This window comes from Haliotis rubra, unplaced genomic scaffold (assembly GCF_003918875.1).
Source record: "Haliotis rubra isolate DU_JTF1 unplaced genomic scaffold, ASM391887v1 Scf415, whole genome shotgun sequence".
Taxonomy (NCBI): Eukaryota; Metazoa; Mollusca; class Gastropoda; order Lepetellida; family Haliotidae; genus Haliotis; species Haliotis rubra.
In genome coordinates, this window is record NW_025767097.1 from 721707 (window position 1) to 736964 (window position 15258).

The 15258-nt window shown below is 43.5% G+C and overlaps 1 protein-coding gene across 8 annotated transcripts in view; it reads right to left on the minus strand.

Moving 5' to 3' along the window:
* The window catches only part of LOC124288330 (myotubularin-related protein 13-like), a 113707-nt gene that overhangs the window by 9421 nt on the left and 89028 nt on the right, over nucleotides 1-15258 (minus strand). For 3 of the 8 annotated variants that reach the window (XM_046724838.1, XM_046724840.1, XM_046724839.1), the window contains exons 12-30: nucleotides 15014-15112; nucleotides 13340-13494; nucleotides 12609-12774; nucleotides 11655-11873; nucleotides 11109-11309; nucleotides 10790-10906; nucleotides 10074-10270; nucleotides 9110-9276; nucleotides 8386-8459; nucleotides 7885-8080; nucleotides 7556-7689; nucleotides 6810-6985; nucleotides 6344-6525; nucleotides 5900-6089; nucleotides 5490-5570; nucleotides 5116-5225; nucleotides 3384-3638; nucleotides 1702-1719; nucleotides 355-468 (exon numbers count right to left, since the gene is read on the minus strand). In XM_046724838.1, coding sequence (XP_046580794.1) covers nucleotides 355-468; nucleotides 1702-1719; nucleotides 3384-3638; nucleotides 5116-5225; nucleotides 5490-5570; nucleotides 5900-6089; nucleotides 6344-6525; nucleotides 6810-6985; nucleotides 7556-7689; nucleotides 7885-8080; nucleotides 8386-8459; nucleotides 9110-9276; nucleotides 10074-10270; nucleotides 10790-10906; nucleotides 11109-11309; nucleotides 11655-11873; nucleotides 12609-12774; nucleotides 13340-13494; nucleotides 15014-15112 — 2851 coding nt within the window. The remainder of the gene's footprint in view (nucleotides 1-354; nucleotides 469-1701; nucleotides 1720-3383; nucleotides 3639-5115; nucleotides 5226-5489; nucleotides 5571-5899; nucleotides 6090-6343; nucleotides 6526-6809; nucleotides 6986-7555; nucleotides 7690-7884; nucleotides 8081-8385; nucleotides 8460-9109; nucleotides 9277-10073; nucleotides 10271-10789; nucleotides 10907-11108; nucleotides 11310-11654; nucleotides 11874-12608; nucleotides 12775-13339; nucleotides 13495-15013; nucleotides 15113-15258) is intronic. The other 5 variants (XM_046724846.1, XM_046724842.1, XM_046724844.1 and 2 more) reach the window with 3 other exon arrangements.

The window sequence follows — 15258 nt, forward strand, 5'->3', positions numbered from 1 at the left end:
ATGGGAGGTGTGCACAGGACATATTTACATAGGCTTAAGGGTTAATAAGGACAAATGTTTCAGTACCAACAGAATCTCCAGTGATTTACAATATAAGATTGATAACCTTGACGATCGTCCATGATATGTTTTTGTTTGCCAGTGACTCGGATTAGCTGCTGATTTGTTTGTAGAGATGTCTGACAGTAACTCAGTGTCTCCAGAAGAGTGGGATATGATTGACATGCGCATGCTGGCATCTGAAACTCGCCTATGGATTATGTTGGAGGTCCTCCAGTGAGACCAGGACCAGGCAAGTGACAATGTTATGCTGGGACAGCAGACATTACGTACAGAGGTGACAGTTAGACCTACACGTGTTACTACTTCCGAAACCAATGCTGCCTTTGCCGATGCTAGCTCGCAGGCGATTCATAGTCTGCACAAACGACCCGCGTCTAACGCCCCTCATCACCGGCTGATCTTGCGCTGCTAGGCAACCAATTTAAAAGAGCAAATGAAAGAAAATAAATATCAACCATGCAGCTAAAACAGTCTCTGTGTGTTATCTGTAACCAAATGGACAAATGATGCTGAAGGCTATACTGCTATTTTTGTAGCAACCCAAGTATATCATTTCACAAACCTGTACTGATCAATATCTTCATCTTATCATTTTCTATTAATTTAAAACTTTTTGTCAAAATCAATATTTCGTAGAATTGGAGTATCTAGGCCAGACAGTATGCATCAGATCTCTGACCTGGACAGGGGTGGTGGGGTAGCCTATTGGTTAAAGCGTTCGCTCGTCATGTCAAAGGCCCGGGTTCGATTCCCCACATGGGTACATTGTGAAGCCCATTTATGGTGTCTCTCGCCATGATATTGCTGAATATTGCTAAAAGCGGCATAAAACCAAACTCACTCACTCACTCTGACCTGGACATATGTTCAAGTCACACCACATCCAGTAACTCAGTGTAAGGGCTATCGTGACATGTCACAATACATGTCACTGACATGACACATATCCAGTCAAAAATGAACTGAGGCACAACCGAGAAATAGACACCCACTATAGCCTGTTGGAGAACTTTTGTATTTATACAGAATTTCAGACAGGTTAATTTTCTCAGAAACTGACTGAATGTCATCAAAATAGTCCTGCAGATTGTTTTTAAATGTGTTAATCATAATTTTGAACATTCTGTAAAGATTAAATATGTCAAGCAAACTCAATGTATTAAACCATATGAAAATATTTTGTGACAAATGATTTTCTTACAATGTACACGTCCTTGTGTAAGATACATGTTTTATGAGGCGTACATCAAAATTACACCTGGTTGGAAATAACACACAGAGACTACTTATGATAACAAAAACAGTGACATAATCAAACCATAAAGGGAAAAAAAAGCAACTGCGTTTGTTTGTTGCTGACGAAAGGATATTGGTTTTGGCAGCATACTATGGTACAAGCCACTCTTACTACGACACTAGCTGTCTCAAGTCACACATCAAAGCTGGTATTCAATCAGAAGACAGTAAATGACTATACATTTCCTGAAATTAGTTATTTCATGTATCGATAATCAAAAGCTGTCTTTCTCCATACAATTCAACCACACACCAAACACCAGCATCTGTTCCAAATTGAAGCTAAGGCATTAGAGACTTTGCTGCATTTAAGGTTAATTGAGAAAAGGAATAATAGCTTACAGTCAAATTCATCTTCCACTGAAAACCAACAACAACAACATATTCAAAAGGAAATCTACAAGAAGAAACGAAACATTCTACTGATGTAGGGATGGTAGTGATGACAGCTGAACAGTGCAGGACTAAACAGTTACATCAGTGCAGGGCCCACTTACGCAAAGCAATCTAAGAGTTACGATGATCGTAACTCCTATACACTATGCTAGACATAGTGCTAAGATCACTTTGTGCAAATGTAGACAGGACACTAAACTACTAAAAATATTTTCTAAAAAGTGGTGTGACATTCCAAGGGATGCGTGGATAAACAGCACATTCAGGGCTGTTAATGGGAAATGTGTAGCCCTGATTGAGGATATGAATTGACATGATATGCATTTCTAAATACAATGAATATGAAGATTTTGTTATCTAGGACACACATGCTATCAAGTTCGTATTTAATCGATAAGTAAATTCATGGTTTCACAAAGCCAACCCAACACTACAGATGTTGCAAGTCTTTATTTAGTTTATCAGAGTTTAATAGCCCTGTCATACAGGCCGTGTTTCACAAAGCGATCATAGTGCCACACCTATTGTATCTCCTATACTTTAACATAGAGTGACGACAGTCGTAGCACTAAGATCGCTTTGTGAAACAGGGCCCTGGGCAATGTGGCCACATAGCTATCGTAGCACCAAAATGGTTATAAAACCCATCCTTTAACAAGGCTTGCAAAGTTAGTCAGAACGTAAAGACTGTTTATGAAATGGGACACAAGGATCCAGGAAAAGATTTTAGTGCCACATCTTAAGCAACTCCCTTGCAACAGTCCTAGTACAAAGATTGCTTTGTGGAATAGATCCTGAACTCTTGCCCAGCTGATACACAATCTGTACTAGCCAGCATTTGGCAAATATTGAGATATTTCAACTGATTTACACAAACATGTTATCAGTTCAGAGTAACTATATATGCATTTACGTGTGCATGTCGGGAGACGTACTTGAATGCATGCATACTGGAATACACATGTGCACATGTTGGTGTGTCATACAAGGAAGTGTCATACAAGGGCGTGTCATACAAAACCATCATGCATGATGGGTGCTGGCAGGACCAGGGTACATAATAATCAGAGGGGAAAAGTGGTGTCATAATTATATAAAATGTAAAATGAAACCAACAACAATAATAATCTGAACAATATGAAAGAGATGTGGAGGAACTGTTTCTGAACCCAATAACAAATAAATAAAAGATCTCCTCACACAGAACTGAAGATGACACTGAAAAACATGAAACTGTTACATTTGAAAACTGGGCCACGGCAACATGGCAGAAATCATATACACTTCACTCCATTGTTGTAGTGTTTTCCCAAAGTGCAATGTCCTAAAAACCTATTGTTTGATACACCGTTACACTTACAACTAATTACAACAGTAAATAATAAACCAGCAAACTTTTTTAATAATCTGAACTTTAATAATCTAAACTGTATTCATACATTATTCATTAAAATATATACAACCAGGATCAAATTACTTTTTCATCGAAAAGAAGAATTACCATATCCACCTCCCTTAAATAATCTATTCTTATTCTTATATAAGTATGTTTCAGGAAAACACTACTCAGCAAAGTAACATAATCCACACACATAACAAGAATGGAGTTTGAAAGGGAGACAACTCACATGTAGGCTTTGGTTTGCCGCTGGTGCTGCCCCTGTTGGCGGTGCTGCCCTTGCTGAAGATACTGCGCCGTAAGGGATCGGGGGTTTCTGGGATTGTCAGAGTGTCTGTGCCCACCATCATCAGCGAGTCCAGGCTAGTGAGGGAGTCGCTGTATGACGAGTGGTAAGATCGGTTGCTGCTCGGTGTGGCTGCCACCAGAGCCGAAAAATATTTTTCTTGTTCTAAACTTGAGGAGGTTTCCCCGCTTGAAGTACCTGGAAAGAATTCACTCTGATGAAAAAGGTCAGTTTTGAAAGCATGTATTTGCTATGAAATGACACTAAGAGAAAGTTTGAATAGGTTGATGGTTTATAAAATAAAAGCTTAACTGAGTTGTCATGTTATCTAAGGATTAGCATATTCTGAACATCATATAGATTTTTCTTATTTCCATTGATGAGTGAGTGAGTGAGGAAAAGGAATTGGATTGAAACATGTCTGATGTTTGGTGTCTGATGTTTGGCCTTATCCTGTCTACCTGATGTTTGATTGTGTCTAACGTAACTAATGTTTGTGTGTCTGACCTTCCTGATGTTTGGTTGTGTCTGACCTGATGTTTGGTTGTGTCTGACCTGACCTGACCTACCTGATGTTTTTTGGTTGTGTCTGACCTACCTGATGTTTGGTTGTGTCTGACCTACCTGATGTTTGGTTGTGTCTGACCTACCTGATGTTTGGTTGTGTCTGACCTACCTGATGTTTGGTTGTGTCTGACCTACCTGATGTTTGGTTGTGTCTGACCTACCTGATGTTTGGTTGTGTCTGACCTACCTGATGTTTGGTTGTGTTGTGTGATGTTTGACCTACCTGATGTTTGGTTGTGTCCTGACCTACCTGATGTTTGGTTGTGTCCTGACCTACCTGATGTTTGGTTGTGTCTGACCTACTTGATGTTTGGTTGTCTGACCTACCTGATGTTTGGTTGTGTCTGACCTACCTGATGTTTGGTTCTGTCTGACCTTATTTTGTTTTGTCTGACCTACCTGATGTTTTGGTTGTTGGTTACCTGTGTCTGACCTACCTGATGTTTGGTTGTGTCTGACCTACCTGATGTTTGGTTGTGTCTGACCTACCTGATGTTTGGTTGTGTCTGACCTTATTTTGGTTGTGTCTGACCTACCTGATGTTTGGTTGTGTCTGACCTACCTGATGTTTGGTTGTGTCTGACCTACCTGATGTTTGGTTGTGTCTGACCTACCTGATGTTTGGTTGTGTCTGACCTACCTGATGTTTGGTTGTGTCTGACCTACCTGATGTTTGGTTGTGTCTGACCTACCTGATGTTTGGTTGTGTCTGACCTTTTTAATGTTTGGTTGTGTCTGACCTATCTGATGTTTGGTTGTGTCTGACCTACCTGATGTTTGGTTGTGTCTGACCTTCCTGATGTTTGGTTGTGTCAGATCTACCTGATTTTTGGTTGTGTCTGATCTACCTGATGTTTGGTTGTGTCAGACCTACCTGATGTTTGGTTGTGTCTGACCTACTTGATGTTTGGTTGTGTCTGACCTACCTGATGTTTGGTTGTGTCTGACCTACCTGATGTTTGGTTGTGTCTGACCTACCTGATGTTTGGTTGTGTCAGATCTACCTGATGTTTGGTTGTGTCAGACCTACCTGATGTTTGGTTGTGTCTGACCTACCTGATGTTTGGTTGTGTCTGACCTACCTGATGTTTGGTTGTGTCTGACCTACCTGATGTTTGGTTGTGTCTGAGCATGCCCATGAGACCCCGACTATGTAGACCAGATGCACGCAGCAGTAATGCTTTCGTTCGCGGGTGCCGCCATGTTATCACAGGAAACCTGGGGACATGATAGAGGACATTGTAAAATGGATACTGGAGTTGGCACTTAACTATTAATTAACACATTGATGCAGATGACAGACGACTGACAACTGATCACTCTGTCAAAGTGTAACTGTACAAATCATAAGGATCTTTTACTGATACAAGAAGTCACAATTCAGAAAAGTAGGAAGACATATAAATTCCTTTCTGTAATTTCCTCCAGATAGTACAACTTCAAGAAACACATAGACATTTATTTCCACAGCTTGAGACTTACCTAGACTGCCGATGACAGCGGGCAAACTTTCGTATACTTTCATCAGCAACAACTTGAGGTACGACCAGTAAGGCAGGGTAACTGTAGCACAGAGGAGGCACAGATCAGACTGCAGATACATCACTCAACAGATGGACACAATAACACATGACCAGACAAGTCCGTCAGTCTGACCATCTTCTGGTCAAGTAAGTCAAACATGTGGCTCTTGGACCCCTTTTGACTCAGAATTCCCCACAATAGGACAAATGTAATGGGAACCCATTTTGATATGGAGTTCCAGAAAGTCTTTGTTGTGAGTTTATCATGCAGTCAGCAACACTAGCTACAATTTGACAGCCAGCCAATCATCAAATGTTGGTGAAGGAAATCAGACGTTGTCAGTTACAATGCTACAATGTTCCACTCACCTTCTACACACAGAGTAGTTGGCATTAACTACTGATATCCTGAATGGTTCTGAGCGTGACTTCTGTCCGATTGTCGACAGGTTGCCGAGGCCGAGACGCTGGTAGTCCTGGTAACCGGTCTTCTCCACCAGACGCTCCAGATTCTTGGGATCACTAGAGAGTGACGTGACAAACTCACCCTCGTCAATAACTGCAAAAACAGGAACACATACATGGTTAGAGGTCACAGTGTCCTCAAGTCAACAGATCCTCATCTTACTGAATACTATTGCAGTACTTCTACCAACCTTACAGCTTTATATGTAGAGATGGGAATATATGATCTCTACTATTCATGTAAAATATACACCAGACAGCAACATATGAGTTTGGGTGAATTTCTTAGAAACTATTTTGTTATCCCTGTCATGGCTTAAGCAGAAAAGGTCAAAACTGTGTTCCTACTGGAGAGATCATCGAATGCTTCGCTGTTGGGGCGTTCTGACTCGCTGTCTGATGACCGTGGAGATATGTTCCGTCTCGGCAATGGTGGGGTCGGCAACACATACTTCGTCTTCCTGTTTGACTGCTTGGATTTCAGCCCAGCTTTTCTTGCAGTCTTCAGAAGGGTTCTCTTGGCAAATTGCCTACAATTAGTTACATACGAACCTTTGAATAGGACTAATTTAGAATGAGACAGAATAGTGAGGTGCTATCAACCTGTTACACAGTCAAGTAATAACACCTTTTCATATGCAGTACCAACAATTCTTTGAAGAATGCACACTGACCTGGATCAGGAACACTGTGGCCCAACCACATCAAGTATTATCCTATTACAATGTGATCACCCAATTCCCTTCTGTCACAAGATGGGACACAGATGTTGCCCCAATAAGGGGACAAGGGATGTGAAGACCATGAGCGTTACCTGAGTGAGGCGTTCTTCTCCTTCTGTTTACGTAGAGGGGTGGCCTGCTGGATCATGTGACCAGTGAACGCAAAGGTGTTGAACACACTTGGTGGATTGCGGATCTTAATCACCAGCTTCCTGAAAGTCTCGACATTATCGGACCCAACCTCCTCATCAAATGCAATCTTCAGCAACTGCAAGATGCAATATATGCATCAAGTTAATCATTCACATACAATTGTTCCACAGTTCAAAAACAGTTATGTGCACATAGTTACAAATAGGAATTCAAATCACACTTCCCTATGAAGCAGTAACTTCAATTTTTACCAGGACTGACTGACTGAGTTTGGTTTTACGCCGCTTTTAGCAATATTCCAGCAACATCACGGCGGGGGGACACCAGAAATGGGCTTCACACATTGTGCCAATGTGGGGATTCGAACCCGGGTCTTCGGCGTAACGAGCCAACGCTTTAACCATTAGGCTACCACATCACCCTTATGTAAGATTCATCATCATCTATGCCATCACCACCATCTTAGTCATCAAGATCAGCATGTAATATCACACATTACCATGACTATTCTATAGTGACAGCAGTATTACTGAATATATTCCCCTGGCCAGTCAAGACAGTCACATAGACTGTGACTGCGTTACCTGGAACACATCTGACTACAACTATAACTGCCTCTGCATATCAGGAACATAATGGACAACAACTACAACTGCATTCCAGGACTACAACTACAACTACACACCTGGAACACATTGGACCTGAGCTGAAGTCCTTCCTGCAGCCACTGGTCTAGGTGAGGCAGGTACTGAACACTGATCTTCTTCTCCTTCGTTAAAGTGGCCACCGGGAATGACCGGATCACGATCTGCTCACATGCTGAAACAACAATTGATACCATTAGAGTTGTATATCAAGAGTGCATACTTTACGCTACAGTGCCAAAGGTGCAGAAATTCAGTGCAGAGAACAACTGGTCCTTACTTTACAAAAAAATAATCTGGGCTAGGATATAATATGAGAGTGGTTCATAGAACAGTATCAACATTCTCCCAGCTACAGGGTACAACTTACACAGAGGATCACATGGTGTGCCCTTGAAGATGATCCTGTAGGTGGTGAGGAAAACAGCGCCCTCTGCTGGCAGTAGAGTGGGTCCTCCCATGTATGCCCCAAGCCCCTCCTCACGCCCGTCTGGCAGAAGATACACGCGCAGCCCCTCCATCACAACCTCCTCTCCCGGGAGTAGAGATGGAGTGAGGATCTTCGGCTGGAGAATATAGAAAATACAGCATAGAGGATCACACGTACTACATAGTGTACACTCAGCAGTATCATACACAGGTCAGGTGATAACTGAATATATCACATCAGCACATATCACACATCCTGTGCACACTGTACAAAGGATCAGCAGATCCAGGCATATAAGGCCTCACAACTCTCCCTTGTAGGAATCAATGCATTCTTTCACTTCTCTTATGGTCTGATATTGACAATGATCATAAGTGGGCAAATATGACATTCAAAGAAAAAGATGAGCAGATCCTGCCATCTAGGGGACATAACTCTCACCTTCTGTATTGGTGGCAGCCTCTTGCTCTCCTTGTGGACATTCTCCAGGGTCTCTATATGCATGGCCACCACACCTAAGGGGAGACAACCACATGTCAACTTGCAGGGATCACTCCTGGTTTAGACACTAAAGACCACTGTCAATGTGTAACTTTTTACATAACTTGACTAGTATGATGGCCAGGACTGACTGACTGAGTTTAGTTTTACGTCGCTTTTAGCAATATTCCAGCAACATCACGGCAGGGGACACCAGAAATGGGCTTCACACATTTTACCCATGTAGGGATTCGAACCCGGGTTTTCGGCATGACGAGCCAACACTTTAACCACTAGGCTACACCACCGCTCCTGATGGCCAGGAAATACTGAAGCTTGAAAGTACCTGCTATATTTGAGTAGCTGATCCTGAAAGATACTTACATTCAGTCCATCTCATCTAGGACTGTCGGCTCATTTACTACACTTGCCAGATTAACATTAGAAAGAAAGTCTCCACTCATTCATTCTGACACTAACTGTAATATCAACACAGAAACCAACATGAGAATAGAGAAATTTATCAAAGTTATTGCACTGAAATTTGTTTCAAAATAGGCCAAATTTTCAACCAAAATATAGATGTTAGTCTGAGAGTGTATTCTCTTTGTTTATACTCCATCTGGGAAATTAAATCACTTTGAACCATTTGACGATGGGACTTCATGTGCCACCTGTGACTCACCTGGAACCATTTGATGCAGGGACTTGATGTGTTCCTGTGTGACACCTCCCTCTGCGCAGACTTTGTCCACAAACCTCGTCACGAACCTCACAACTGTGGAGCCCACGTCTACTGTCTCGGTCTCATCAAACCCACTCTCGGCATCAAAACTGTCACTCTCAGCAATACTGAACACAAACACAGAAACAATCACAAACACACACCAGTATGTTCTTACGTAACAGCACAAAGAGAGGTGAAATGGGGTTTAACATCGCACTTAAGAATATTTTGCTCATATGACGATGTGCATCCGTGTGTATATATGGCAGCTTGTACTATCCCAGACTTGAGCTGGTTTTATAGTGCTAGCTCATTGAGAAACCATGCCGCAGTTAAGCATGAATAACCCACTCAGACACATCACACTGCTGAGCCGACCAGTCCTTGTTGTACCCATTAATGCTGAGCGCGCCAGGCAGGGACCAACAAGTACATATTTTAACGTCTTTTGATAGGACACAACCTTCATACCACTCTAACTGCTACATCATGGTTGGGCGGCCGTAACAGCACAAAACATCTGTCTGACTGAGTTTGGTTTTACGCCGCTTTTAGCAATATTCGAGCAACATCACGGCGGGGGACACCAGAAATGGGCTTCACACATTGTGCCCATGTGGGGATTCGAACCCGGGTCTTCGGCATGACGAGCCAACACTTTAACCATTAGGCTACCCCACCGGCCCTACAAAACATCTGTACTGAATAGCGTCTGTATTACAATAGACATGTAAAATGAACACATATTCATTTGGGAGGTACCACTGACAATGAATTGTGAGTCTTTCGGAGTAACAAATGTAAATAATCCATTAATAATTTTTCATCAAAATGTATCAGAGTAACAAAGTTTCCATGCAATGAGATGTCACAAGCATGGGATGAGTTACATTCCTTCCTTCGTTACTGCAGTGACACTGACCTGGCTGTGATGTTGCTATTGCTGTTGCTCTCGCCGTCCAGGCCCTGGGTGTTCTTCAGCGACCGACTGACGTCGAGCGGCACTCGCAGGAACACCATCCTGTTGGCGTAGTGGATAGCCTGGCTGTACACTGTCGACTCCTCATTATTGATCAGCTCCTGCTGGGTCATCTTGTTCAGGGTTGTGTAGATACGCAGCTGTAACACATAGTACACAGTGTATAGTCACTGTTAGTTGTGCATAGTCACTCTCTGCAGTCAATGTTGAACTGTCAAAATTCACTTATAACTATTATGGGTTGAGTGAGTGAGTGATTGATTGAATGTTTTCTTCCACCGCAGTCAAAAATATTCCTACTTTATGGCACTATAATATCTGGTACCCTGTGATGGAAGATGGATTGAGAGAGTTGTGTTATGTTACCAGATCCCACATGGTAACAACCCGACCTCCATTTCTTTCAACGCTGGAAGTCCACCACAAGATACTACAGTACTATTCTAAATCCAGCCAATCCCAGTCTCTACCCCTTGACCCTACCGTTAGTTCACTCAACTCTGGGATCGTGTCCACTGCAAGATACAACAGTACTATTCTAAATCCAGACAATCCCAGTCCATACGATTAGTTCAGTCAACTCTGTGATAGGTCCAGCATAAAACACTACAATTCTATTCTAAACCCAGCCAATCTCAGTCTCTAGCCCTAAGCTCTACCTGTTCTGCTGCTATCTCCAGCGCTCCAATCTCCCGTGTCTTGTACGTGGCACCAGACCGCCGAGAGTCTGAAGTTGTTGATGACGATCTGCTCCAACTGCTCAGTGAGTCCCCACTCTGTCATTCAAACAAGAAGGAAACAGCAATATAAAAACACATTAACAGTAAAAAACCTCTGAACTGAAATGAATATTAATCTAGCAGCTGATGATTCTTCCACAGTTATAACATGGGAGTTCCACACAAAGCACATATTACAATATCTGAGCTGGCATGAAATTGGCACCATATAGCCATATAATCCCTTAAGGTGTTATACCTCTCTGGGTGTCGAGGGACTGCGGGACCCCTCCCGACTGACATTGACCACCAGGTGCTCCTCGTACTGTGGTAGGTACAGCTGTCGGATCTGCTTCTGTACGTCCTGGTAGAAGGCCTGCTCCCAGAACTGTAGGTTTGCCCACACTGCATGGTCCTGCACACAAGTGTAGGCGAACTGCAGCACTCCCGTACACAGTTTCTGGAGAAAAAACACACTACAGTCACCAATGTTCCAGTATATGGAGGGATCAGGGACTAACATTTTCAGAATGAGTTTGGTTAAACATCACTTTCAACAGTATTTCAGTAACAGTATCAGCTTCACTTGGGAGTCAAGCCCCAAGTGATGCACACCTTAGATGATCATCACTTTACAAACGAAATCAGGTGTGAACGTGGATTCCAGGCACCTGGCACACCATAGGGATGCAACTCTGCAGTGTCTCATGGCCACAGGTGTTATGATCAGAAGACTAGTCTGTGAGTAGTATTTCAAAAGTAAATCTGTTGTCTTCCTGGGACTGATATAAGCGGTCATACTTACTCGACAGAAGGCTGTAACAAGCGGCACCATGGCAGCGGCTACTCCACTCTCGTCCAGGTTTGTGTCGTTCTGTAGAGCACAGTTCAGAAGCTTAACAACCAGGTCGAACTGCTGATTCTCCAACATGGCCCGGTTAGACTGCACGTGGTAGTTCAACTCCTGTGTCAGTGCCAGCCGTGCTACGCGACTCTTCAATGCTCGCAACACTGCCGGGAATATCTGCAGCAGAAAAGTGGGATCCAGGAATTTGATGTTTATTCAACCTGTCACACACCTGTTTCCTGGGCTTTGTATGGATTCTTCTGTCATTTTTGTTTTCAGTAAGATAATAAAAACTAACAGAAGAATTTGATATAGCAGTTTTCAAAATTAAAATCGGCCCTTATGTATATGGGGTGCTCTCTAATGGATTTTGGATTTGGGGGCTTCCTAAATCTGACAGGGAGCTCTTGACATGCATGGTTAATTGTGAACACTGAGCTTAACACTGAACCCTTGGTTGAGTAAGTAGGACTCCTGGGGTGGACTTCACATCCCTCATTGGGAATCCAAAACGTGAAAAGGTCCAGGTTAGAATTGATCTTCAGTAACCCATGCTTGTCGTAAGAGGCGACTAAAGGGATTGGGTGGTCAGGCTCGCTGACTGGGTTGACACATGTCATTGTATCCCAATCGTGTAGATCAATGTTCATGCTGTTGATCCCTGGATTGTCTGGTCCAGACTCGATTATTTACAGACCGACCGCCTGAGTGCGGCATAAAACAAAGCTCACTCACTCATTGGGAATCCAATACAAACACTGGCATAACAATCAACTTTTTAACCACAAGATACTGAGACATCTAAATCTATTATAAATGATTGACTTTTGTTATCATAGAAACTTTCAATTTAATGGACATAAAAATGCTTGTAAGTATCCCAAGGGGAACCTCTTCTGAAAAAGAACTTACAATTCTAGCATCTGAGATCTTGTTTTCGAAGATGAAGTTGACACAGTTCCTGAGCACCTCCAGCCTGCGTGCATTGTTCTCCACCATCCGCTGCTTGTCCGCTAGAGCTGTGATTGGCATGCCCATCGGCACAATCCTACACTGGTGTGGACGAACGTTGGCCAACCTGCAAGACAAATGTGGGGTGAGTGAGTTGTGCTTTATGTCACTTTGAGCTGTATTTCAGTTACATTATGACATGCATGGGTTAGCAAAATGGGGAGGAAAACTAGCAGTGATGCCAGTTTCAGATGTTTCATACTTTGCCGAAACCCATGAGTATAGATGTGTTTGATTTGTGATAAACCAAGGATCATCGTCAGAGTCGATCAGAGATTTAGGGTTTTACCTTGACTTACAAAAGTGGGGGTCCAATGGACCCCATCAGCAAATTTTATGGGTCCTTGTTGGAAATATGAGGGTCCTGCAAAGTACTAAAATGGTGTAGTGTAGTGTACATTCAGATAATTATTTCAGTGATCACGTGGACATGTAACTCCTCTTCATGTGCTCTTTGTATTTTTGTGTGTCTCTATGGATGCGGTATTTTAGGTTTTCAAAATCAATTTTCTACATTTGTGTGTTGCATTAAATCCTCAGGATTGAAACCCAAATAATGGCAGGAAGAAGATAGAAACATTTATTGCCTTATTGGGCATTACCACCTCAAAACCATGGTACAGAGCACTTACTTGGACTTAATACTGTGCTTGGCAAGGCCCTCGTCGATGATGTCGTGCACTGTGTTGGCGTTGAGGGTCTGGAATGGAGGCTGGTGGATGCGGGCGTATGCTCCTTCTGTTGGCTTGGGCACCTTCTGGACATACGGCTGGGGGTTGGGGTTCTCCTGCATCAGGAACATGGACACATGATTACACACAGCACAAAACAGATTACTTGACAAAAAAAAGCAATCTATAAAAAGCATCTGCTAAGATATCATAACTCCTCGACTTTAACATAACAAGAGGGGGTTTGAGTACACAAGGATATAAATTCCAGAGGTGAGGTGGTGGGTTGAGTGGCAGTGTGTGGTCCTGTGCGTACAGCTCAGGTCACAAATCAGTTGAAGTTAAGCAACGTCGAGCTCGGACAGTCCTTGGATGGGTGACCGTGTTTGGCAGCTTGACTCCTGAGAGTTTCTAGGACTTCAGTCCTGCCCCACAATGAAGCACATGTCATACATGTGGTCTCACCTCAGGCAAGTGGGTTTGTTCAAAATTGCAAAACTGTTCACCCAGCAGAAAATGGGTACCCGGTTGGAAAAAGTCATGTGACTATAACCTTCTAGCGCCTTACAGGCAGCTTGGGTTATCCGGGGTAATAATAATCAGATTCTGATAAAGCACCGCAAGCAATCACTTGGTGTTTGGACACTGTGCGCTATAGAAGATGACTTATGATAATTATTATTATTGAGTGTTATACTGCTTCTTGCAACATTTTAGTCCTATCAAAAGAAGGGATTACACAAGATGGGCATCACATGTGGTACCCTCTATACAGGGGGCTGGGGTAAGCATGGGGTGTTAATAGGGTGAGCATGGGGATTACGATAGGGGTGGGGAGGGGTTGAGGATGGTGATTAGGACTACGATGGGTTGAGAATGGAGGCTAGGGCTAGGATGGGGGTTAGGACTGGGATGGGTGAGGATGGGTGAGGATGGGGGTGAGGATGGGTGAGGATGGGGTGACTGGGATGGGATGGGGGTGGGTGACTGGGATGGGTGAGGATGGGTGAGGATGGGGGTTAGGACTGGGATGGGTGATGATGGGTGAGGATGGGTGATGATGGGTGAGGATGGGTTTAGGATGGGGGTGAGGACTGGGATGGGTGATGATGGGGGGTGATGATGGGGGTGAGGATGGGTGTGAGGATAGGGGGGGTTAATACTGGGATGGGTGAGGAAAGGGGTGAGGGTGGTGGGTGATGATGGAGTAAGCATGGGTTGACTAGGATAGGGGTGGTGATGGGTTTACGATGGGGCTTAGGACTGGGATGGGTGAGGATGGGGGGTGAGGAAGGTGGTTAGGACTGGGATGGGTGAGGATGGGGGATCAACAGATGAGCATCGATCTGCGCAATTGGGAACCGATGACATGTGTCAACCAAGTCAGCGAGCCTGACCACCCGATCCCGTTAGTTAAGCCTCCTCGACAAGCATGCATAGTCGCCTTTGTGGCAAGCATGGGTTGCTGAAGACCTATTCTATTCGGATCTTCACGGATCTGATTAGGATAGGTTGGGTATGGGTTGAGGGAGGGTTGAGGAAGGGGGTGGAGATAGCTTGCATGTGAGGACAGTGATAGGGATGGATTGAGGATGGGTGTATACACTAAAGAAGTGACAAAGCCACAAATCTTACATTGAGATGCAGCTGGTGAGCCAGATCCTTCACATGCTCCATCATCTTGTCAGGGTTAATCCGCTCTTCCCGCAGGTGGTCTTGCATAGTTGCATACACCTACACAAACACATCAGGATTATTACACTTGGGAAAAAAGAAAAACATTAACAACAGGTTCCATGAACCACAATCCTTCAAGTTTCTTGACAACCCCTTGTACTGACAAAGTGCAGCATTTCAGATTGTCCATCTCTCTCTGTAAC